Below are 26,614 nucleotides of genomic sequence, written 5' to 3'. Positions count from 1 at the left end.
CTTCCCATTCCTCACGGTTCCCATTGTCTAATAATTTAGAGGCTTTAAAGGATGTTTAATGTCAAGCCTAAACATGACTTAAACTTGTCTCATCCTGCCTCCCACTCTGTTCAATTGTAGCCGTTTCCCCAGGGCTTTCAAAAAATCTTTCAAAATGTGAATCATTTTTAATAATGCAGTATTTGATTTCATACGGGAGTTGTTTTGCCAATATGAAAAAAGGAGGTAAACAAGTCTGATGCAACAACTGTTATTTTGCCAATGTTAAAATAAATCATGGGACACCTAAAAGGTGTGGTTTATTGGAATGGCAAAATGCAGGTTTAGGGCTGACGTTGAAGGTCACAAGATATGCCGCGCTTAATAGAATTCAAACATTGTCCTTTGTAATATTGTCTTCTGTGGTTTCACCCCAATCTTCCACTCCATATAGAGTATAGTTCTGCCTGTTTCAAACCATCAGCTGACAGAAAGAGTGTGGACTTCGCTAAAGATGATATGATGGGGGCGGCAATCAAAACACTTTGTGTTTGTGTTTGAAAAATATGGGTGAAAGGAGAGAAACAAAATCTGCAAAGTATTTCTAGTAAAAGATTTATAGCTGCTCATCAAATTTTTCAGTCATGCTTATAGGTGTTTTTGAAGCATCCTGGAGAGCTCATATTGCCCAACTGGTCAACCGCAGCTGTTGTTGGCACAAAACAACATTGTCTGATGATATATTTACGAATGGAACATCCTCCTATGCAAGGTCATCCAGCTTTGAAGAGCATGACTGACAGATATAGTTGAAAGCAGTCTACTGCTCAGCTGATGTTCCAATACATGGGTGGCTGACATAGTTGGCTGCATTCAGTGCATTTGGCTGTTCCTATTGAAGTATGTAATCTGACCAGTAGGACGTGTTGGAAAATCAGTGATGATCTTGGCGCCAGTGAAACTATGTCTTGCTTTCCTTGGCCAACACTTGCATTTAGAAGTTCAGTGTTAGTAATATTCCTTAAACTTGCTTTGTCCTTCAGTAATTATCATTGTCAAACATTTGATGAAAGTTTCATCTATAGTGCACTAGTGATCTTTTTCCTCTCTACTTCCTCTTGAAATTCAGAAAGCATTGCTAAGTTACTGATTTTGGTTTTGCCATTTTCATAGTACAGGAACATCTTAATAATCCCTGACATGACTCAGATAAGAATCATTTTTTTGCAGGACTTGGTTCAATTGTTAAGTTGGTTAAAGCTGCAAGGATCTTTCTGTGGCAATGCATCAGCCAATATCAGTTTGCATCCTTTTACATTTCATCCGTGTTGAACTTCTCTGTTTATGCTCCTGGCCCAAATGATTCTTTCCAATGAGATACATTTTTCATGATGTAGCAAATACAAATGCACTGGTAAGAGTACAGCTCATTTCATATTGGGGTCTAAAGTGTAGCTATTTCCATTAGGATTCTTTAATGAGATCTCTGAATCTCAAATGTGAAGAGACTCCTTCGATTAACCAAAGTTCATCATCACAAATCATGTGGAAGTAGATAGTGTTATATCAGAGTCCCTGTGTGATATTGATGTAAATTGGAAGTCTTTTTTGAATATGCCCATTAGAAATAGCCATAATATAGAACCTTACCTTCCCAAACAGATGTCTGATTATACTAATTTATTATGTGTTTTTGGTGCATTTTCAAAGCTGCTGAACAAAAAGCACTCATTTGAAGTAAATGCAAGTGGTGATTCATTGAAGACCACTGTTTCTGAATGATCAATGGCAGTTTTAACACTTATCTACATTGAAACAAGAGAAGACTATTTAAGCCCATTGAGCTTGTTCTGCCAGTATATTAGACCTTGGCAGTTCTTTTCATCCCAAGGGGCCATTATTCAAGTGTGAGCCTTGACGATGAGTATTGACAAATTAGAAAAAAATTTAATTTTCACTCATGCATCCTTTCACACAGGTTCTCACTTGCTTACATTTACCACGTTGATGATGATTCTGATTTCTGTGCTAAAAATAATCTTATTTTTTTCCCAGAAATGTATTTTGCCCATCAAGGTTACAGAGGGTAATGCCAGGAAACATTGTTCTCACATATTGCTGATGGTGTCGAGCCCTTCAGGGTTTGGTATTTCACAGTTTCATTCAATATTTGTGGTTCAAGCTTGGTGTCAGCCTAACTCAATTGACAGCACGCTCGCCTCCGAGTCAGAAGGATGAGGGTTCAAGCCTACGTCGTCAGTTTAAACTCGCATTGTCTAGACTAACACTCAATACAGTGCTGAGTGAGTATAATATTAATCCTTGCATTTGATATAGCGCCTTATCATGTCTTCGAGACGTCTCAAAGCAAATTGGCCATATATTTTGTGGGTGAAATGCAGCACTCTGTTGTCAGAAGTGCCATCCTTTGGATGAGATGTTAAACTGAGGTCTGCCTGTTCAGTTGGATGTTAAAGATCCTTTGATACTATTCAAAAAGAAAAGGGAGTTTCTTCTGGTGTACTGGCTAACAATCCCCCAGATAAATGTCATCATTCACTTCACAGCTGTTTGAGGGACATTGCTGTGTGCAAATTGACTGCTGTGTTTGTCGACAAAATTCCTAGTCACTACAATAAATCCTGGGATGTGATTTGAGATGTTCACCTGGCATGAAAAGTGCAATATCAAATGCAAGGATTATGAGATATAACTACCTCTTTAACCAGCAATCTGGCAATCTCAACCTCATAGCACTCCCTCCCACCCCACTCCCATTCCACTGCTTCAATATTAATATCTCAATTTTTCACACCAGCTCCACTGATTGCTTCTCTGTGTGTGTTTGCTGAACCTAGTGCCAAATATTGTTGAATAAAATTGCAGGCAGTCAGGTGCTGTGGGTTCACATCCATGAGGTAGTGTGTGCTGAAATTGCACTATTTGTTAAGGATCTCTGGTACCCTCAGGAAGTAGAAGGATTCATCGCATCAGTCTGACCTAGATTCAAACTTTGGTTCCAGAGGAGAATGAATAGCATTCAAACCCGCTGAACCCTCGCAGACCCCCATAGTTAAATTCTCTGTGTCGTGCTCATGCGAGGATTATATACTTATAGGTACTAAAGGAATTGACTTTGCACTTTGTGAGTCATGAAACTGGCTGCCGGTGATCCGTATAAACTCTTCCACAACCAAACAAGCCGTCTCTTAATCTGAGTTTAGACTCCCTGAAGAGATGGTGATTACACAGTGTAAGTTTAAAGGTATCCCTCTGCAACATTATTCCAGGTACTCAGTGACAATTTTTAATTGCAATCCTTACAGGAAAGTTGGTAGGTTTCTTGCTCAGTGGTGCATGACTTTACAAGCATTGGATTAATTTTTACCCAGATTGCTTGTAGTTTTAGTACATTCAGCTTGTGTTGATCCAACATGCTTCCCATTTGAGGAAATGATGAGCTGGGTGACCTGAGCTTGAACGTTAATGCTTCACTAATGTGTGGAGAGATTTGGTTTCTCATCGATACCAATCCATTGGTTTGCATTTCTCTTTCACATGGATTTTACTGTGCTCTGGCCAAGGCTTGGCGTAACTTGCTAAAGTTGTGAGATTGATTAATGATGATCTTATCTGGCTGTTATTTTTTGGGAGTTATTTTTGCCACTTTCTTTGGAAACCTCATGCCACAATCCATTCTCTGACTAAGACTCCACCTCCTAGACAGTATCTCTGTGTCACCGGCTGCCAGGCCAGGAGTAAGAGTAGTTTTGACTTGGAGGACTGTTACTTTTCTATAAACTTGCAGGAGGTCAGGTGCTGTGATTCACAACTACCAGATAGCACACTGAGACTGCACAAACTCATTTAGAATCCCTGGCACCCTCGGGAAGGAGAGGTGTTTGTTCAGCAACTCTTCTGGAGTGAGGATGGGAACCCACCACATGGAAATCTCCCGTGTAAATCAGCCAACTGCCAGGCACAGTTTGGTATGTCAGTAACTGCCATCTGGATGGTCAAATTCATTTTTATCTCCTTGTCTGTAAGCATTCCCTTTTGGTGGCTGAACTTTCAGTCACTATGCCCCTACCTTTTGGAACAGTTCCTTCAAAATCTATATTATTTGTTTTCTCTCTCCCTACCATTAAAACCCTCTTTAAAACCTATCTCTTTGACTGTGCTTTTAGTCAACATCCTTAACTCTCTTCTAATTTGTTCAGCACTCCCTATTATATCTGCTATATTCTTTGAGACATTCATCTCCCTTGTAAGCAGTTATATAAGCGTAAGTTGGTATTGTGCAGACAGACCACTTCCATGCTGAAGAATCAAAGTGATTTTGTTTTCCTGGAGGTAAAACTGCTTGTGTCTCAAGGACGCCAGCACTTGGTGAGCAAACTCTGTAGTGCTCCTGTGCCCAGGGTAACAGAAAGGCTGGGCATACAATTTCCCCAATTTGCTTGCATGAGCTCTCCAGTTGCGTACTCGTCTGCAGCAGAAGCTTTGAGAGATTCAGCGAAACGTGCCTCACGTGTTTAAATGAATAGCTGGTCATCTAATCTCATAAAAGGTTGGGAGGAATTAGCTGGCAATGCAGTTATATTGCACTCCATGATCTCAGTCCTGCTTGTATGAAGGTGGATCAGCAGCAATAAAGAGAAAATAGACCAAGCTCATATCCCAAAACCACTGATGGTAATTTAAAAATAAAATGCATGAGTCCAACTCATGGTTTGTAATATTCATGGATCTGGAATATTTCAACTGCAGAGAAGTTATGGCCAACATACATTGGAGGAGGTTTGTCTCACTTTAAAATACAGTGAATATCACATTTCATCCCTAGTTCTTTTATCAGTAACCACTGATTTTCTTTGTTATGTAGTTATGTTTGTCATTGTATTCATCAGGAACTTTTTAAGTACTAGACAATAGTGTTGGACATTAACAGGCATTTATCCATTTTGGTTCTGTGTGCTCAGTGTTGCAAATCCTTCAATGTGGGTTAAGCGCCATTTTGCTCCATTCATCAACAACAACAATTTGCATTTATATAGCGTCTTTCACGTGGGGCAGAGGCTCATAATGCTTAACAGTGGCGGAGCCCATCGCCAAGTCGGGTGAGGGAGGTGGTGAACGTGAGCACGGTTGAAGAAGAAGGTCTTCAGTCATGATCTGGAAGAGGAAGTTTGAATCAGTTCAGTTAGTTCAGTTAGTTTAGCGAATTTGTGTCTGTGAAATTATAAAATGACTTTATACAATTTTATTTATCAATACCATCACATTAAAAATGTAAATTACATTATATTTATTTCGAAACCCACTGGAATATTGTTAGAAACCCAGAGAGTAGTGGTTAGTCCATATCATTAATTGCCTGCATGGAGAACACAGAACAGATTGAACCCTTGTGTGAAAATAGTCAATATGCAGAACTCTGCTTTATTATCCTGATATTGTTTGCGAATTCGCTAAAATCTTTCTGGTGGAAGCTGCATGACAGTAATTAGGCATTTTCCTCCTATTATTCTTAGAACTATATAATTTAACATAGAATTTATAACAATTTAACTAAGCGCCAGTGTAAAATGAGTAAGTAATAACATTATTTTCAAAATAAAACACCTTAATTCTACAATTGTCTGCATACCCTAAACAAAAGTATCAAACCTTGGAATTGATATTCTTTAAACCTAGTATAATAATTTGAAATGTTAGATGTATCATAATATCATAATAAAGATACTATAATAAAGAAAGAATTTATGTTTGAATGGTATTTTATCATGTCACACCTTCTCAAAATGGACCTAATGGGTTTTTCCTGTACAAAAATCTTATTTGCTTTTGATATTATTTAAAGTGAAATACAGTAATTTAACAATCGATCAGATGAAAGGCAAGTATTTTTTAACATTGAGAAAGGTAAGGTGAGATATATTGGTTCAGGTTTAAAAAATATTAAGATTATACATTGAAGCGGATATTACAAATATCACGTGAATGCACAGATTATAGATTTCTGACCTATTCTGTTGGAGGGGAGAAAGGAAATAGCCACCTAGTAATAGCAATTGGAATTGGTTACCTGGAAGGTGGATAAAGGCTAGGACACTAGAATCATTTAAGAAGCAGCTTAATATTCATTGGAAAGGTTTGCATTTCTGGAAGAATTAGATCAAATGGGCAAAGGAGTCTTCTTCAAACATTGAACATCGTTTTGTGACAATGGGTCTATTTTAGTCCGTGTGTACATGTGTGTGTTCAACAGCAGTCACACTGTTTAAATACGAGTGTACAGAGGAGATTACGACCCTTTTCACTGCTTTCTAATGAGAACATTTAAGAACACCAACACATAACTCTTACACACGTGTTTAGTCATACACGTGGTCTTGCACGTAATTTACACATGGATCATACCCACCTTAAAGTCAAGGATCTTTGAGGGATGCAGTGTCTCATTTGTCTCTGTGGACCGCGAGCGACATTTGCAACAGTTGTATAGCTCACACGTAGCCTCCTGTGGCAGAATCTCAGCACTGCAGCAATATAATATACAGTACTTGGGTGAACCTTGTAAAATTGCTAAGGAATTAAAATACTCTGAACATGCCTATATATTCACAATTATATTTTCCCAATCCCTGATTTTCTTTGGCTGAAATGTTTCCACAGGCAAAAGGTTCACGATTGCCTCCCATGAATTCAAGTGGGGAGTCTTATAATTATTAAGATTAGCTAGTAATAATAATCCTTGCATTTGATATAGTGCTTTTCACGTCTTCTAGGCATCTCAAAGAGCTTCACAGAATATGCTGTAAAGTGAATTGACTGTATATTTGTGGGCGAAACGCGGCAACCAATTGGGCACAATAATGTCCCACAAACAGTCGTGGATTGAGTGACCAAATTATTATAATTTTTTATCATTTTTTAAATCTGCCAATCGACTAACAACAGGGTTCCTGCTTACTCCTAGCTAAACAGGCGTGTGGAGTAAGGAAACTTGCCCAACATTTCGCCCTGCCGGGAATAGAACCCAGGTAGAATACAACTGCTCAGAGATGCCACAGTTAATCTCAAAATGCCTGAGTCTATATTTTCCTGCCTATCTGATCTCAAAATCATCAAACCTGAATGCAGATCTGTCCATCTGCAGATTAGATGTAAATACTATCAGTGGAACTTAGGTTTAGCTCATTTGTTTGGTGTATTTTGTAAAGTTGTTCATAGGTTTTGTAGAATGACAAATTGCTTACCCATAGATTTGTTTTTTTTCCAGACAAAAACATAGCACAGTATTGTAGCACAGCACAACTGACCTTTTGTCTAATTCTCTTGAAAATGGTTATGTCAACTTTAACTTTGTTTCAAGGACATTCTAATTCAAGTTAATGAGAGTCAATATTTCCTGAATCCTAAAGTAGGAAAAATGTGGTCTTGTGACAGTCCACAATGTGTACCAGTCTGCCCTCGACCTGCATAGTTGGCCACCCTGCTCCAGCTCATCACTGTGCCAATGTCAGCACTATGTGTAGGTCCAGGAGTTCATTTCCATTAATAACTACGAACATTGAGTGCCATGATGGAATCGCTTTAAATATAAGAGGACAAAACAAACAGGAGGCCAAAGTTCCACTAAATCTTTCAATTGACATATTTTAATTGTTGTTACAAAAACAATCATTTAGGAACCTTTAGCAAAAAGTCACATTATATAATTCATTATTTGATTAATTATGGATGCATAATCCCAGTCAGCTGTGAAAAGCACATCGAAACATCCTCTTGACATGATAACAGTACAATTTATATTTACACAGTGCTTTTCACATTGGGGTGGGGATGATGTCTCAAAGCGCTTAACAATGCTGGATGGGCACTTGAGACGGGATGGGAGTCGGGTGGAGGTTGGGGGGTTTGGGGGTTGACGGGGTTGGGTGTTGAGGGGGTTGGTTGGGGGATGGTGGCTGAAGACACAGTTAAGGAGACCCACATTGAAATGAGTTTTAAAAGTAGAGAAGGAGAGGGGGTCAAGAAGAGGGGGTTGGAGGTTGGGATTTCGGAAGAGGATTCCAGAGGTTGGGGGCAAAGCTCACCCACTAATGATGGGCCAGAGAGGGCCAGCGACCTATAGCACCCATAAACTATCAATATCATTACTTTGTATATTTTATTTATGAACAAAATCATAATTCCGCATAACATTGGACAAAAAATAGCCAGAATATACAAATCTTTTTACATTTTGCTTGAAAGATTCATAAGGAATTCGAAGATGGGTGAACCTATTGGAAATGGGTTGGTGATCCTACTATGCTAAAGAATGTTACAATGGATTTAGGTTTGTAACCATAATTATACAGCCTTGATATCACAAGTATCATAAAAGATCATGTTGAGTAGAAGCAAAAGGGAAAGCAGAAGGTAAGCTTGGGCAGACCATTCCTGACACCTCCCGCAGACCAGCTGTAAAGTAGCATTGCCAAAGATCTGGAAGCAGCATGTCAATGACTGGCGCGCTGCCCACGGAGATATAAAAAAAGCAGAGGAACAGACCAAAAAAAGGAGAAAAAGTAGAACTGCGGACTTATCAAGGCAATTAAACTGATGAATGGTTCTGGATAGTAGATAACTGGGGTTAAGCAATATTTTCACTCGGTAAATTGGAATGTTCTGTGAACAGCTTTAGCTGAAATTGCAGTGTCGGTGATTAATTTGTTGCCCTACAACAGTGTGAATATATGGGATTTCATACAAGTTGGTGTAATTGAATTGTTTTTCCCTAACTGCAGCCATTGATTTGTGAGGTGTTGTGTTACAAGCATTCTGAGCACCACTTGCACTTTCATACAGAATGATCAAATGAACTGTGGCAGGTATGGAATGTTCTCTCTTGTTGCTTGTTCCGATGTGAAACTGTGTGGCTATATTTGTACTGCTTGCACTATTAATATACAGGCTTGCACTATTATAACATAGATTTGTATGTTGCACAGGTATCTTCCTATTTATCCTCCACTCACAACTTGCATTTGTTTGATCCTGAAGCACTGATACAGTTCATGTTATGTTTATGCTATTTCCCAAGTAGAAAATATGCGCTTTGTTGCCAAGCACCCTTGTTGCATCAAAAACAGTCACTACACGAAATAGTTGCTTTTGAAATTTTCCATCAGTAAGATTGTTTTCTCAGCAACTCTGGTTTAATAATCATAGTCCTTATGTTTTTCTCTATTTGTTTCATCTTCGCTGAGAAATGCCAGAGCAGTAGGGAACAGTCCTTTGCATATGCCAACAATAACAGTCTTCCAAAGACAACCCAAACTCAATAGAACATCAAACTCTTTTGTGCACAGTAAACCTTTAACCCATTACTAATCATTAATGCTGTTAACAGTTGTGTTTATTGACTTAAATGCTTCTTGTTCATGCCTTCATCACCTCCAGGCTCGACTATGCAAACATCCTGCTTGTCGGCCTTCCTAACTCCTCCCTCCACAGGCTGCAGATAATCCAGAACTCTGCAGCCCTTGTCCTCTCCTGCACCATCTCCCCCATTCTTGCCCGACTCCACTTGCTCCCTATCCTTCAGAGGATCCAGTTCAAGATCCTGGTCCTCACATACAAAGCCCTCCATTTCCTTGCCCCACCCTACCTCTGTGAGCTGAGTGGAAAGAGTCTCTGCCCCAGTGATTGGTCATGTTGCAATTTGAATAGTTTTAACATTGAACTTCCCTGTACAAACTAAACCTTCAAAGTTTATATAACTGCAAAGTGTGTTTTGATGCTCAAACCTTCTCTATCACATTTAAGTAAACCGACCTGATCTGAGCACGGAGTATGGCCTTGTCCTGACCCTTCTGTTTTGCCATATCTTGTTGCCTTTTAATTTATCTTTCCTGTGATAGATCGGTTACATAGACAATTATGATCTGCTGCCACATTGAAACTATTAACCTTCTGTCCAGGTATAAAGTAAAAATATATTCCTGGCCAAGAAGCACAGTGATATGCAACCTTACACCTTCCTTATTTTAATAACTGGTTCATTTTGTGTTCACTGACATTGAATGTTTACTACTGAATTAAAACTGTAAAGGGGAATGCAACTCCATCTTAACATTGCCTAGTTGGACATTAACAGAATCATTATTCACACGCAGTACATAAGACCACAGATCTTTTGACTCCGCACTATTCCCCAACTATTCCCCAGGCATCCAACAGCACAGAGCTTGATGTGACCAATAGGCACTGCACAACAAGCAGCATAATACCAGCCATGTCCTGCAAATGATAAACCAAGATTCTGCATTAGGCAACAGAAGGAAATTACTATCAACCAATCTTTCCCCTTCCACTCCATGGCACAACAGGCACTCATTAATAAGCACCTGCACCTGTCCTTATTTTTCTTTTTTTTAAAAAAAGTCTGGGTTTGAATTTATGAAATAAAATAACCTAATATTCTTAAAATAAGGTTGGAAACAATTTTTTCAATTAAATACTTACATATATTGGGTTGAAAATGCCTTTTGGGTGCTACTGGCTTCCAGGAAGAAACAATCTTCAAGTCAACAATCTCACAGATAAAATTGTTCATTCATTTCATGGCTGTTTGTGGGCCATTGTTGTGCGCAAATTGTCTCACCCACAAAATACTGTCACTCCGCTTTACAGTGTAACCTATGAAGCCCTTCGACATCCTCCTGACATGAAAAGCATTATATCAATTTTAAGGAGCCACACTTAAACCATGGAGTATTATTAAACTGTTTACAGAGTATTGGCCAGCTTACTTTTGATCACTTCTCAGGTTTGGAGTCCTGTAGTGTATTGGTTCAAGCACTCGTCTTGCAAATAGGGTTCCCAGACAGGGCAAGTTTCCTTACACCACATGTCTCTGCTTACCTAGCAGTAAGTAGGAACCCGGTTGTCAGTCAATTGGCTGATCGCTTTCCAGGAGAAATAATGCGTTCAAAAAAATAATTATTATAATTTGACCACTCAATTCATGACTGTTTGTGGGACATTGCAGTGTGTGATTGGCTGCTGTGTATCACCCACAAAATATACACTCAATTCACTTTGCAGTATATTCTATGAGGTACTTTGAAACGCCTCAATGACATTATAAAGCACTGTATCAAATGCAGAGATTATAATTTTGTCAGTGGCCTTCCAATTCACCCAATATGTGATCGTGAAGTTGACTTTAATTCCAGCAGGACATTTTCCCTTCCCCCATTGCCAGCTTCAAAATCCTCCTGACTCTTAAGCTGCTTAAATGCAGGCCAGCTGCCAGGAGTCTGTGTACACTGGCAATGCAATGGTTCAGTGTTAACGAGTTCAAATTCTTTCCACATACACTTATGCATGCTGCTGAAATTCTATGAGCTCATAGCCTGCAGAAGTTTGCTCTTGAAAGTACGAGATCATTGTTCCACTAGAAATGATTTGCTTTCCCAGCCTGCTTCCCTGCTTCGAATTGGACTGAAAACGTAGCTGTAAGTTACAAAAAAGCTACTGTGCCATTTCCCTATTAGAAGTCACAAACTATCGAATTGTGTACTTGTATTATCCCTTTGAATATGTAATTAGGAATTCAAACCCGCAAAATAAAAATGATAAGGTTATAATTTGCAAGTTTATTCTGAGTTCTACATTTCAAAGCATGTCTCCAATATTTTGGAATATCCAGCTTTAAAAACTCATAGAAAATAATTGTTTTCAGATGCCAGATGATAGAGAACATCTGGAGCTTGCAAGCAGCAAAAGTTAATCAGTATGCAAAGGCTTGCAGGGAACCCTCAAGGCTGCAATGCAGATATTTTATTTTGAAATTCTTACTAAACAATCCATCAGTCCCTAAAGTTAGTTGCTATTAATTATTAGCTGCTTTCATTTACTGATTAATGTTGCTTTATTAGATTCTAGATTTAAAATCTAGAAAGATATTAAAACTTTTGGGAGGAGGAAGAGCCAGAAATTTTAATGTCCAGTTTCCCCCTATAAAATAGACCATACAGATATGTATCTCTCTAGAAATAATCAAATCACCCAATTTCACAGAATCTGTACGCTGAGTTTGTGCTTGGTTAGTTCTTGCAACCAGGAGATTGCAGCTGGAGGTCACATTTCCTTGAGAAACTGTTGTGCCAATGGGGCCGTGGCATTTTGCAGTTAGTGTTCTCCAAATGAAGGTCAGAAATTTCTAGCCCTTATTCTAATTCAATGAGGGAGAGTAGCCGCTCTCCCTCAATATTGCAAACCACCTACCCTGACCAAGGACAGAAAAATCATGAGCCTTATTGTGGGAGGGAAATAACCCTAAGGTCATGACTAATATCCCCTTAAAGAGAAACAGGGTTTGAAATTCTTTCCAATTTCCTGCTCAAATGATCAGAAGAACATGTTACAATAAAATATACTTGAGGTCATGTTAAAATTTAATTTTCTTAACAAAAAATGGTTAAATTGGAAAATAGCAGATTCTGTTTTACTTTCCATAAATCTGCAAACTATTTGACAGAGTGAAAGGATTCCCCGAAATATTTCAAGCAGGTAATACTTTGCTCAGAATCTCAAAGGGGCATAAGTATTTCACGTTAACATACATTAAAACAGAATCTTGTTACTTTGCAGCTCTGAAATCCACTTGGTATGTGGAAGGTTCTAACGTTTTTACGTCAGGACATCTCAAAGCGCTTCACAGCATATACTGTGATGTGGGTTGCCTGTATTTTGTAGGCCTGCATGGCAGCTCATTTGCGTATAGCAAAACAAAGATAATGGGAAAAAAAAGTCAGTACTTCTAAGGTTGTCCAATTAGGCAATTAGGGTCGCCCAGCTATTTAACGTGTTTGGGCAGAATGACAAAAATAAATCATATGTTTGCAATGCTCTATTTTCAAGGGCCATATCATTAAATGTGTTTTTCAAAGCAGAGTAAAAAAATGTAGCCATTTAGTTTCATCCAAATTATGACCATTTGAACTTTTAAAATTTAAAATTCTATCTTGAATTCTGCTGGAGTAGTCCTTTTTATGTTGTTGAAATAGATCTTCACTTTACATCCAGTGCACCTCATAGTTATCAGAAAATACCTTTCTTAAACTACAGGTAAGAACTAAATCAAATGACTTGCTAAACATGTCTTTCCTAATCTTCTAATATCAGAATAATCCTTGCACTTGATGTCTTGCCTTACCACGTTGTCAAGACGTCTGCAAGTGGTTTACAGGATTTTACTGTGAATTCTAGCGACTGTGCATTTGTAGGCATTGCACAACAATGTCCCACAAACAGCTGTGAAGTGAGTGACCAATGTTATTAGGGGATTACTGGCCATGACCAGAAACTTTGTCCAGAGACACATTTCAGGAGCTCACAGATTATAGGCTAACATCACTGGCCTAAGCACCTGTGATTCACAGCAACAGATTGCATAGCAAAGGGCAGAGCTCCATTCTATGACCTTGTGCCTCAACAAGGTTGATCTCTAGTGCAAAATCGTGGATACTTTCATAAGGGGTGACATTTGGAGGTTTTTTTTCCACAAAATCACAGATTCAATGCTTTCCTCTCCACTCAGTAACTCGGAAAAGGGGACAGTTTTTTTTTAAATGTTCATCACGATAATCATCTAATATTCTCTAAGTCTAGAATTGCTTATTGGTTTCAGGACAGATTGAAAATTCTTTGCACTAGAAATGTATATTAGGTTAACCAGCATCACCTAGTGGCAGATAACGCCTGTTAATAACTGTGGTTGTAAACTAAACTACCGCAAGCTGTAGCTCTGCAGGATATTGAAGCAAATTACTGTTGTCACTGCAAAAGAGACTGCCTTCCAGGCTAAAGAGGTCGCCACTGAGATGCAAATTATCAAAAGGAGCTCAAACAACAGTAACCAAAACAAACACAATGTACACATGTTACGATGTCTGTAACTATAATTTGGGATAATGTAACGTAGGAACAGGAGTGGGTTATTCAGACCATTGAGCCAGTTAATGTGTGAAAGAGCCACTGACCTGTCCAACTTTGCTTCAGTGTGTTGTAATAATACTTACATTTGATATAGAACCTTATCGTGTCTTTGAGACTTCTCAAAGTGCTTCACAGAATAATATACTGTAAAGTGTTGAAGAGTTTTTGCTTACTGCTTAGACCACTTGAAACTGACACCTGCGTAAATGAAGTCAGCAATTCTATAATGATACATCCTAGAAAGAGTCCACAGTCTGAGCATGTGAATTGATATGTAGATTGTACGCTGCACACTGAGGTTAATAAGATTGATGGGTTTGGAATCCAGTCCCGTGCAAGATTAATATTCATAAATCTGCACTCAGGCGTGACTTAAGATCCTCATAGGTCCCAGATCAAATCCTTAGCATCATATTTTCCTTAAACGTAATGATTTTTAAATGTTTTCATCTGAATTGCATCAGTAGTTCAATTTAGATGTCTAACAAGGAGCTAAGCTTGACTTCCAGAAATCAATCAATTGGAGAACAGCATTTTCTTCACCCAAGACGCACACAATTTAAGTACAGCCACATTTTAAATACGAAGAAGATGTGTAAAGCTTACTGATAGTGAAGTGTCTGTTATCTCTCTAAGCTTATTGTGGTTCAGTTACAATCACTGCTTTTTCAATGCAGACAACAACTTGCATTTATATAGCGCCCTTCACACCAGACCAGAGCTATATACATTGCACAACTGCACAGAATGCACTGAAAACCAATAGAATTAATGTTGTGATGTACCTGTGGTTTTGTTACATTCAGTCAAAGATCACTGTTGGATAAAATTCCTTCCATTCCTATCCAACAGGCCATAAACATAAATTCACTGTTTTTACAGCTCCTACACACTCAGTTCTGTCTACAAACTCGATTTTTCTTGGGTCTTTGAGTACATTTTCACTCTTTCACATTGTGCCACAGTACCTGGTGTTGAAAAATGCAGTTTGACAGCAGATTTTGCTGTAAGCATTCTGAGATCAAGTTTTTCCTTGCCAACAGAGTAGGAGCCAGTGGGCAGTGACCTGCGAATTTTCACAGATAAAGCAATGGTTGATTTAAAGATCAAGCTAGGTATTCATTACATTGTATTTTCTGCTCTGTTTCACCCCCTTGCCCGAGCAGTGCAAAAGCACTTGTACTGCTTCTCTTGAAAAGAGGCAATACCTTCTAAAGATCCAGACTATTATAAATCTGTCACTGGTTTTGGGTCAATCCATGTACTGTCGTCAGCATGCAATCAAATGGAGTTGATGATACATGGCTCAACAAAAGAGCTGCATAATTTTTACTAACAGAATGTTCAAAATGAAAAATGTTCAAAGTGCAATAAAAGCAATATTTAGGTCTGTACTTATTATTGCCATTAGAGTTGTTTTCTTCAATAGAAAATAATATTAACTGAGTATTTAACCAATAAAGAAGAAGAACATTGGTTATTATTACTGCACTTCAGCTTGGTCTACCCTATACATTGGGGTTTGGGTTTGAGGATGCATTGGTACAGTTGCAAAAACACCAAAAACTGGAGACCTATTTTGTTTTGGTTTGAACCACAGTTTAACCACATTGAGACCTGATTTACTGTACACATGCATATTGTCTAAATATTGTTCAGACAGGTATTTATTTTATTAACCTTGAAAGTACCTTGGGACATCCTCCTAACGTGAAAGCTATACAAATGTAATTTTGTATTGCAAAAGGTGACAAATTGAGTGGATCCATCAGATATGACTTTCCTTCTACTTTCCATTATTCTCATCTCATTTTTCATCTCCTCCTCAGTGTGCCTGAGATCGGCAAACCATCATCAGTTTTGGGGAAATCAAATGTGCATTCTCCATGAGAGTGATTCAGTGTATTGGACAAATATGCTTAAAGCACAATGGAATCACTGAGAACAATTACAAAGCATTGATCTGATCAAAGGGTTCAAAGGATTTTGTATCAAGCCTGAAGTTTATAACTGTCATCTGAGGTTTAGCTTAGATTACAGCCTTGAAATGATTTGAAACATTATTTGAAAAAGCTGTTGAAGGTCAGCTCTTATTCTGTTTTGGGCTTGTTTTCACATTGGCTCCAGCTTAATGGAGTGGGCTCCAGCTGTCCAATGGATTCCAAGTCCACGAGGGCATTACAGATGCTCAAACAAGAGGGTTAACAATTGTGTGGTCATTCTCTTATTGAGAACTGATCTGCAGTTGATTGTTGGGATATCCCAGTATAACTGCCATTATGATGAAAAGGGTATTTGGTGTAAAACCTTGTATTTATTGTAAATCAATAATAATAATACTTGCATTTGATATAGCGCCGTATCACATCTTCAAGACGTCTCAAAGCGCTTCACAGAATATACTGTAAAGTGAATTGATTGTATATTTTGGGGGTGAAAAGTAGCATGGTAGTTGCCCTACTTGGAGCACTCCTGCCTATCAGAGCTATATTTGTAGGGTTGGGAAATGAATACCTCTGGCTCTGATTTGTATGACAGACAGGGTAGTCAATCATTGACCGTGGTTTGGATTATTGACGACCTCTCGGGATGTGTTAGGAATGTCTTCCAAGAGTTAACTGAGCCCAATGGAAATCCAGCTTACCTCATTTTACTTCCCAGAAGGATATTTTTAAAACATTTCTAAAATAAAGATATTTCTAAAATAAAAATTTGGTCACTCAATCCATGACTGTGTGTGGGACACTGCTGTGTTCAATTGGCTTCTGCGTTTCACCCACAAAATACATAGTCAATTCAATTTATAGTATATTCTGTGAAGCGCTTTGAGACGTCTCGAAGACATGATAAGGTGTTATAACAAATGCAAGGATGATTATTATTAGGACAGCTCTCATTGAGCTGAAAGAAGTGAAGAGTTGAGCAAAGTAATTAGGATTTGAACCTATTTACCATTCGCTGAAAACTGCATAGTTTTAGAGGCCAAAGAACTGGAAGTACATTGCAGTCCAAAATACATATACTGATATACAGAGAGTTCTTTCTGTGGCTGAATAACTAAGCTGGGCAGGCAGGTCTTTAGCCGTCTCAGGTAGTCTTGAAGGTGCTGACATGTTCTTTAACCTGCTGAAATCCTAGTGAATAGGACAATCCTGACTTGACAAGCATGGTGCTGTGTGATTACTAGAACTCTTGCATTGTGTGCTCCAGTCTGGTTTTTCACTGTATCCCAGATGTTGTACTGTCTACAATAAGCAGGCCAGTGATCTGGAATAGCTCAAGACTGAATAGCTTCCTTTTTTCAGTGTTTTTAATTTGACTTGAGGGAAAAATAATCCAAAAAAGGAAACTCTGGAAACAAGCTATTTTACGTCTAGAATCTTAACAGTTACAGAAATGATGAATAGTCACAGAACAGTCATCAAAAAGATGTTTTCTTTCGATAATATTTCACCCCATCAGCTAAAGCTTTTGTGGTTGTTAGCATTTGGATTGCCTCAGTGAGTCATAAGTTTTGAGCATGGTGATGATGGCAAGCAACTTTCGAAGTCAGCAGTTTGTGGGCTGCTACACTATGGATTGGCTTTTTAAATAATGTGTCTTGACTTTCACCTGCTCCCAACCTTACACTTCTCATAAAGGCCATAAACAAGGGGACACAGCTGGAGAGAACAGCTAAATCCATGAATGCACCACTCAGTTGTGTGCTAAATCCTGAGCAATAACCAGACTTTGGTGTTTACGGTCAGATTTTCTGCTCTCATCGGAGACTCACTGTGGAAGAAGTCAGCTTGGTTGGATAAAGGACTTTTTCTTAATGTGCAAATTTGATCAGCAATGTGTTTGTTAAATGTTTTGACATGGATCTGGTGATCTTTTCTAAGGAATCCAATTATTTTTCTAATTTTCTCCCACTGGCCTCTGTACTTCAGGTTTGGTTTCCTTTTGTTAAGTTACTGATTGACCACCCAACTTGTTTTTCGTGTGTGAGCTTTGGCAGTGAGTGTTGACAGAACATTGCCTGATCACAGCCGAGCCTACACCTCTCCTCCCTGCCAGACCGTCACCCATACAACAGAAGAGGGTGCTGAAGAGGGATCAAGAACAGGAACCTTGACTGATTTTCCCTTCCTTCACCCGAGGAAGGCCAGGGCAAATTTAATCACCCCTTACAAACTCAGTTGAAACCAATAAATTCAGCACGGACCAGGTACTCGAACCAGTTAGTTCCTGGTGCATAAGCTGCAGCTCTAACCACTAACTACTGATGCTTCCAGATGGGTAAAGTCTTAAATCAGCGCACCCATTCGAATTTTTAGATAGAGATCGATATAGTGTAACATACTGTCTCCCCACACCTGGGCATTTTCTATTCTTCAAACAACAGCTATCGTAACATTGTCTTATTTGTTGCATTAATACAACTTCTATCTTGGAGTTTTCAGCTTCTAAAATTTCCCCAGACTTTGCTAATTTGGAATTTGAGATTCGCAAGTTACAAACATTTGCAATCAGACGTTACAATTCAAACCTATAATAATAAATTGGTCACTCAGTTGGGATACTGCTGTGCGCAATTGGCTGTCGCATTTCGCCCACAAAATATACAACCAATTCATTTTACAGTATATTCTGTGAAACGCTTTTGTCTCGAATATGTGATAAGGCACTATATCAAATGCAAGGATTATTATTAAATCTGGTTTGAAGAAATCAAAAATAGACCCCATTGTTGGAATATTTGTAAATGAATCGCCCCTTTTAAGAGATTACGAAAAAAGTGTAAAAAGTGCTGATAGATCAACATAATTTGACACTACTTAGAGACATGTTGCTGCCAGCTATGAAAATATAATTCTTGGCAGAGAATATACAAAGAGCCCGACTGCTGTAATTGTGAGTGTCGGAGCCACATGTGCCCCCTGTGAAATTGTAGCTCATTGAGATAAATTCATGTAAACACAACTTTATTTGCCATGGTAAAATTTAACCATTTCAGAACCAAATCGGCATGTTCCCATTCAAAAATAATAAAAACAAATATTGCTGGACAGTGACATGGAGGACTGAATGGCAATTAATTGTTCTCTACAGGTTTTTGTATCAATTTCCTGAAGGTCTATTGAACATATTAGTATTCAAAGGCATTTGTTTGGAAGTTGTGAAACACAAATAATTTCTTGTTCTTTCAATAGGGCCTATAAGCAGCATTCTTGTAAACAAGCATGGATCCCGTCCAGTGATGATTGGTGGAGGGCTCCTGTGTTCATTTGGGATGATATCTGCTTCATTCGTCAACAATGTTATTGGGCTTTACGTTTGTATAGGGATCATTGGAGGTGAGTAATGCCCACAGCTGTATAGATATACCCTCTCTACGTTCTAGCAAAAGTAATGTTTTCACATCCAGCTTACAGTGACAACACATTGGGGTTGAATGGTACTTACAGTGTAGGATTGGGCATGAATTACAGTCTCGATTGATATCTGCACATGGACTTTCCCTGGAGAGCAACTGTAGTTAGCACTAACTGAATCATGTGTAGGAGAGGAAAAACTGCCTTCCTCCGTCATGCAAGCCTGCCACTTAGCAGGTTGATTGATCAGCATTGGCAGGAGCTGTCCGCTGGCTGGCGTGTGCTGCCTGCTTGATCAAAGAACATTGTGTGATAGTATTGGCTGAAATGGTGGAGGGAGTGAGGGTTTAGGTTGAATTGATTAAAGAGAGAGAAAGGGTATAAAAACGTGGCTTAAAAAAACCCTAAATACCACATGATGGTAATTCATTAACTTTGTGTTTACTTTCAGAATTCGATGGCCCTTATCAAATATTTTTAACAAACAACAAAATGCAATATTTGTGTTTCATTTCATATAGATATACCTTTTTTATTTTCGTTAAATAATTTCACTCAGAAAAACAATGAGGAAGGATGATGTGAGGCACATCCCCTATTAACTGTAGGACATTGCAACTAGATTTCACAATTGTTTAGTCCAACTATAATGGTAAAATTATGGATTAATAATATTCTGCTCACTTCTTTAGGTCTTGGATTGGCTTTCAATTTGCAACCTTCCTTAACTATGATTGGAAAGTACTTTTACAAGAAGAGACCTATTGCTAATGGACTGGCTATGGCTGGTAGTCCAGTGTTTCTCTGTAGTTTGGCACCTTTAAATCAGTTCTTATTCAATCAGTTTGGATGGAGAGGCAGTTTCATCATCCTCGGTGGACTCCTGTTAAACTGCTGTGTGGCAGGTTCCTTGATGAGGCCATTGGTACCCAAGCCAACGCCCAAGATCAAAAAAGACCCAGAGTTTGCAGCCCCGAAGAAGGATGAGAGTGCAGACACAGGGGCCAGCTCTTTGAAGAAAGAGAAGAAAAAGTTTTCATTGTATGCAGTATTAAATAAGTACCTTGATCTCAGCCTCTTCCAGCATCGAGGTTTTCTCATTTATTTATCAGGAAACGTTATCATGTTCTTTGGCTTCTTTTCCCCAATAGTGTTCTTGGCTCCTTATGCCAAGCACAAGGGCATAGATGAGTATTCTGCAGCCTTTTTGCTTTCCATTCTTGCTTTTGTAGACATGTTCGCACGGCCCTCCATGGGTCTTCTCGCAAACTCTAAATGGGTGAGACCAAAAATCCAGTATTTCTTAAGTTTTGCGGTATTCTACAATGGGCTCTGTCACGTTCTGTGTCCATTAGCAGAGGACTATACAGGTCTGGTGATCTACGCCATCTTCTTTGGCTTCGCCTTCGGGATGGTGAGCTCCGTTTTATTCGAAACGCTAATGGATTTAGTTGGAGCCAAGAGGTTCTCCAATGCAGTGGGGCTTGTGACGATCGTCGAGTGCTGTCCTGTGCTTCTGGGGCCACCACTAGGAGGTAAGAATCAACATGTTCTTATATCTTCTCGTATCTAATCTTTGAATCTCATTCTACTGAACTTGCCCATTTTTTTCATTTCTTTTCAGTATTTGAAGCTATTGTATTCAATCTTATCTTAAACAACGCTAAAGCAGAGAAAGAATAGAGAGAAAGAGAATGCAATGATATAGAGATAAGATAAGAGACATTTAACACAAATAGAAGACCTAGAAAAAAGGAGAGCAATTGACAAGAAAACTAAAATAGAATGAGATGGAATGAAAAAAACATCAGAGGAAGAAATAGAGACAATCCCTTTGCTAGTCATACTCCATGAATTGAGATGTAAATCTCCAAAGACTACCTAAAATTGACACCAACACACAGCATTGTTTCATTAAAGACGAGTAACTGAAGATCAATAGCTAGATAGATGCTTACTGTTTGGTGCAGTTAGCACACTAATCTTTCGCAGCATTATTGTTGTGTAAGATCTAGGACAATTGGAAGCATATTTAACAGAAAAGTCTCCAACATCAAAAATAGTTTTGAGGCGTTTTAAAGTAAAAGTGTTTGGTCAGCCAATTATGTTACTATGAAATGGGGCATCCTCCAAACATGAAAGGTGGTGTATAATTTCAATTTGTTGTTGTTGTTGTGGCATCAAAGCATTTCTTGTATGAATAAGATATGCATCATTGCATTTCTCAAATCCATAGTTTATCATGGGATATGTGGCTTCCCAAACAAGTGTTGCCAACAACAGAGAATGCTGGAAAACTACACAGGTCATCAATATCTGAAAGAAAATAATATGTTAATGGTTCAGCATCTGATGAAGGGTTTCACAAGAAATATTGGACTTCTCTCTCTTTCAGATGTTGATCAACCTGCAGTATGTTCCCCCTTTTTTTTTCATTTCACGTCTCCAGCAAACTTTTAATCAAAAACTTGCTAAATGCCCATGCCCCCACTCATGAAAACATTACACCTTTAACTGACCAATCTTCTGGTGAAAGTTTCTTTTGAGTGTGGCCAAACCATCTCCTTCATGGTTGATCTTGGCGGCTCAGATTTTCATTGCTATGTTGGCAGCTGTTTGCTGCTTTCACCCTGCCATTCACCCTGCTCATTGTGATAGTGTACCAAAAATATTCATTCTGAATAAGACTGAACAACAAAGCTTTATAAATTTAATTTAATACAGGATAATTTGAAGGCCATCTCTGATCTGCACTGAGTTGCCTTCACTTCAGCATGTTATATCTAGTGTAATGGAGTTTAATTTGAAGCATTAATAAAAAAAAAGCTAGAAGAAGTCTAGGCACAAATCTGATTTTTTAGAAATCCCACAGAGAAGTATTGCAATTTAGACCCCAGTGTCATTCCTGATTTCACTACCTCTTTGTAGAATAACTTTATCTCCATTAAAATTGAGTGGAGTTTGACAGAGCTTCATGGCTTGTTAGTCTTGAATAACGGCTGTAACAGCAGTTCAAATTTATAATAGTTTGCTAAATGTTACTAATCTGAAGATTATATGTGGAATAGCTGGCCTCATTTCACCCATATAGCTACAGCTATAAAAAATATTATCCCCATTGTTTAGGAAGTATCAACTTATTGTGTTTCCTACTTGTGTTGACAGCCTTATAGATCATTCTCTGAATGGGTGTGTGTGATTGCTATGTTCTGTGCTCATACTGCAGCAATAATAGCTTTACTTCAACACTGCCCCCACAGCAGGCAACATTCCAGGTGCTTCATGCATCCCCACGTATTAATCTATATACCTCTCCAGGCAGAGTTTACCTTCACTGTTTCTTATGAAACTGAAGTCACTAAGGCAACTAACTCAGCCTTGAACAACTGGTTTAAACAGAGTTACAGGATGCGGGCATCCTGTGAAGCTGGACTGAAACTACAATGTCAACTATCACTTAAGGCTGTGATTGTGCTACACCATTGTTTAAAATTAGACAGGTTACACTGTTGTCTATCTGATAATTATTACCAAGTTTGACTACAAATATTTGGCGATGTGATATGGTAATTAGCACACACTTATCACCCCCCACTCCATGTAATAGAATTATAATACATTAGGCCCAAAGTTCCAGGTCTTAATGTATGAGATGATTTTGTCTTAAAATTTAAGATTACACAGAATTGTGGAAAACTCTTCAATTCATTCTTAATGTAGAAATCTTTTTGTTTGCATTTCTTAAAAAAAATGGATTCCAAATTAAAACTGAATTTAAGATATTTTTTCAATTCCGTGCAGCCTTAAAGTTTAAAACAAACAAAAAGGAAATTTGGGCCCATTGAAGCCAACATGGTCCTTTCATGTTAAGAATTTTAATTAGTGCATTTCCTAATAAAAAACTTAGTTAGACCATTACATTTCAAATACGTTTGGTAATCTTAAAAAATAATATTTTTTTTCTGATGTCTATAAAAATAGCTGCTTTTCAGATCCATGGGTCATTGCTGATGTCACATCCTGCGTGCTCACGAAGGAAGTAATATCAGTATCGTAATGTGCATATAGATATATACATAATAAAGAATGCAGTGTCAGAATGCAGTCTCTGCAAGAATCACCCGGAAGTCTACCATTTTTTAAGCTTGATTTTAATACAGGAACTGCGCTTATGGTCCCAGGCAACCACATTATGATGGGGTTACTCTGCACCACTGGCTCAGTCTTCTGACTCGCTACCATGAAGTTGGAACTACTGTTTGCAGGTTAGCAATGCAGTTTGCACTACACTTAAATTCAGCTCCCACAGGTCAAAGGGCAAGGAAAATATTTTTAAAATATCTTTGTTTGTTTGCCATTCTCACCGGAAAATCACTCGTGGAGTCCAATATAAACCAAAGGAAAGAGCTCACAGCTCTCCAGTTTTAAATTAAAAAAAACTGGAAATCGAATGAAAAAATTAGGTTAGGAGGATAAAATATTTAAGGCAGAAATGGCCCATTTCATGTTAAAGGGACAGGGCTTTCATTTCTTTTAAGAAAAGGTTATACATGATACATGGTGACCTTGTTATTATTCACTGTGGTTTAGTGCTAGTCCACTAAAAACGCAGGTGAACTGTAGACCCTGCTACACCAAAAGTATTGCACACACAATTTCTGACTTTGATTTCCCTTCTTAAAACATAGTCATCTGTTGAGTGGTCAGGTTACTGGTGAGATCACTTCTGGTACCTTTCAGATGTGTGTTCTTCCCAGGAAGTACTGCTGATGTCATTTGCTGAGGAAGTGATATCAGCGCTGCATCTTGCACATGACGGACATGTGCAGGATGCAGGAAGTCATGTCAGTAGTGACCAGAGGACCTGAAAAATTGTTTTCAGTGCTTTGTTTTATTGGTAGTTTCCACTCTCAATAGTATCCAGTCTGTGTGTGAACAGTTTGGACACGATCAGGCTTGATAAGTGCACGATCAGGCTTTATCGGGCTTTATCATGCCCAAACCCACGACACTGAGTATGTAGGTTTGGGCATGATAAACAGAAACAGAAAAGGCAAGGAACCATAGAACAGCTGGCACCCTTGGAACCAATGTCTGTTGTGAGTCGATGCCTTCAGAAGAGGAGAGCTTTCCAGAGTGGAAGGCTGGCATTCTGTTTTGCTGTATTAAGGGAGCTCCACTCCAGTTCCTCCTGAACATTGGTTCTGATGTTTTCTGAATGTCTACTGCTTCCGTTACAAGCTAACATGTTGTGCGGGCAGTCTTCCACAGTGAGGATCGGCAGCTGGAACCCCAGCTGTTTCTGAGAGAAACAAAAACTGGTTAGGATTGAACGGAAGGCAATCTCTATTGATTTATGAGCCTCTGAAAGAATTACTGGCTGGCGTTTCAGTTTGAAAAAAGACAGAGAACATTTTAAGAAGGTGAAACCTATTTGACCCAGTCACCAGCAAATCGCGTTTTTCAAGGAGTGAAGTCAATACAGTGGGATTGAAGGTAAAAGGGTTTAAATAGATACATAGGGCAAACTAACTACATAATTACTCAATGCAGCACTGTAGAGAAGCATAGCGATATTCTATAGCTTGTGTGAATTGTGAGATGGTACTATTCTATTTTGCAATCAACACAATCAGTTCTATTATTTTATAGGTCAGTCACACCACTTTCAGCTGCTGCATCATCATGCACACATCATGCCACAGCATCTCATCCAAAGGACAACACCTCTGACAGTGCAGTGTTTTTCTTTGTGTTGTATTGAAGTGTCAGTTTGGATTATGAGCGTTTGCCCAAGTTTGGGCCTTGAATCCACAGCCTTCTGACTCCAAATCAAGAATGATACCAACTGAGCCAAACTGACACTTCTAATTGAAATAGTGATACTCTTTTAAACAAGCTTTTACTATCACTTGTTTCTCCCAGTTATTGGCCACGTTCCCTGCCCTGGTGCCTAATACTTTAGATGCCGCTCCAACTTTTATTTAAAGTCGGATTGATGCAAGTAACAGGATCCATGCACAAGCATTCCAAGTAAATCCTCTCCAATATGGTTGCTAGGTTTCTTTCAAACAATCTGTTTACTGAACCAAGTCACAACACAGCATCAAGTGGCTGTGCAGCATTTGTCCATACAGAGTAAGGAATGCCTGGGATTCGAGCACACATGTGCATTTCCCAGCTTGTTTGTACCTAGATGCACTGACATCCATTTTTGCGTAACATAATATGGATGAGTTCCTCAAAGTAACTAAGGCCTTGTATTGCCACCGCAGAGAGGGTATAATTTAATTTACTGTCAGTACCTACTGCTGCAGACCAGGTCCATTTATCATCACCTCCACTTGTTGATGCTTTATTTGGCTATTACAGCCAACCATCTCTATTAGGCAGTTTGTTGAAGCCACACATAATACAGTTTATGATTCTCTGTTGTGAACAAGAAATTGATAAAAGCAGTGAGGAGGGTATACTGGGAGATATTGCGATGAGGCTGATTACTAGTTATTGCAGCATTGTAGAGCAGCTTAAAACCTGTAATACAATACACACAGTTCTGGAGGCAACTTCCAGAGAACTACCAGGCTGGACAAGAAGCAGGACTGCTGCTGGACAATCACCTTCCTTCTCTCTAACAACCTTTAGGTAGAGGTATTTTTTCAGTGTATTCACTCCGGACAGAATGCTACAATATACAGTGACTTCAGCTTGTTCATGTAACTTCAGTGTGGAAAAGGGCAACCCTTCCAGCTTGTTTCTTACTTTCATTTTTTTTCTTTGATGTTGGACAATTCCTGAAAAGAATATCTGCAGTTAATGAAACACTGGGGTCTGCCTTATACTTATCACTAAAAATGGCTATCTTTTCCTTTCATTTTTATAATGGGCATACAATGGATAAGACAGTTTTCATTAAAAGACACCGGGCAAACACTTTGTTCAGAAAATGACAAGATGGAGAAAGAGGGTTATCGCATTGATGTTAAAATGATATTAGATAAACGCAAAGCAATTTTACACTGCTGGGGTGATGAACTTGGCTCGTTTGTGCACTGGAAAACACGTGAAAATAGTATGAACAGTTTTTCTGGAAGATCATGCCCCTTTAATGTGCCAGTTTCTTCGCAAGTCACTTGCACTGTGAGTGGTTCAATAGGAATGCTGGCTTTGCATCAGAATGTAGGAATGGCGATGTTATCTAAAATCATCAATACTGCCGGCTCTTACTGAACAAATCCTCATTGATGTCTACATTAATGATGGGAAACTCTCTTTATGGT

At 38.7% G+C, this 26,614-nt stretch overlaps 1 protein-coding gene across 3 annotated transcripts in view; it reads left to right on the top strand.

Moving 5' to 3' along the window:
• The window catches only part of LOC103184739 (monocarboxylate transporter 2), a 55,459-nt gene that overhangs the window by 26,000 nt on the left and 2,845 nt on the right, over positions 1 to 26,614 (top strand). For all 3 annotated transcript variants that reach the window (XM_042335404.1, XM_007902913.2, XM_007902921.2), the window contains exons 3-4: positions 19,173 to 19,316; positions 20,027 to 20,869. In XM_042335404.1, coding sequence (XP_042191338.1) covers positions 19,173 to 19,316; positions 20,027 to 20,869 — 987 coding nt within the window. The remainder of the gene's footprint in view (positions 1 to 19,172; positions 19,317 to 20,026; positions 20,870 to 26,614) is intronic.

Source organism: Callorhinchus milii, unplaced genomic scaffold (assembly GCF_018977255.1).
Source record: "Callorhinchus milii isolate IMCB2004 unplaced genomic scaffold, IMCB_Cmil_1.0 Scaffold5, whole genome shotgun sequence".
Lineage (NCBI taxonomy): Eukaryota > Metazoa > Chordata > Chondrichthyes > Chimaeriformes > Callorhinchidae > Callorhinchus > Callorhinchus milii.
Note: the sequence above shows the minus strand (reverse complement) of the source record. Positions and strands in the feature narration are given on the sequence as shown.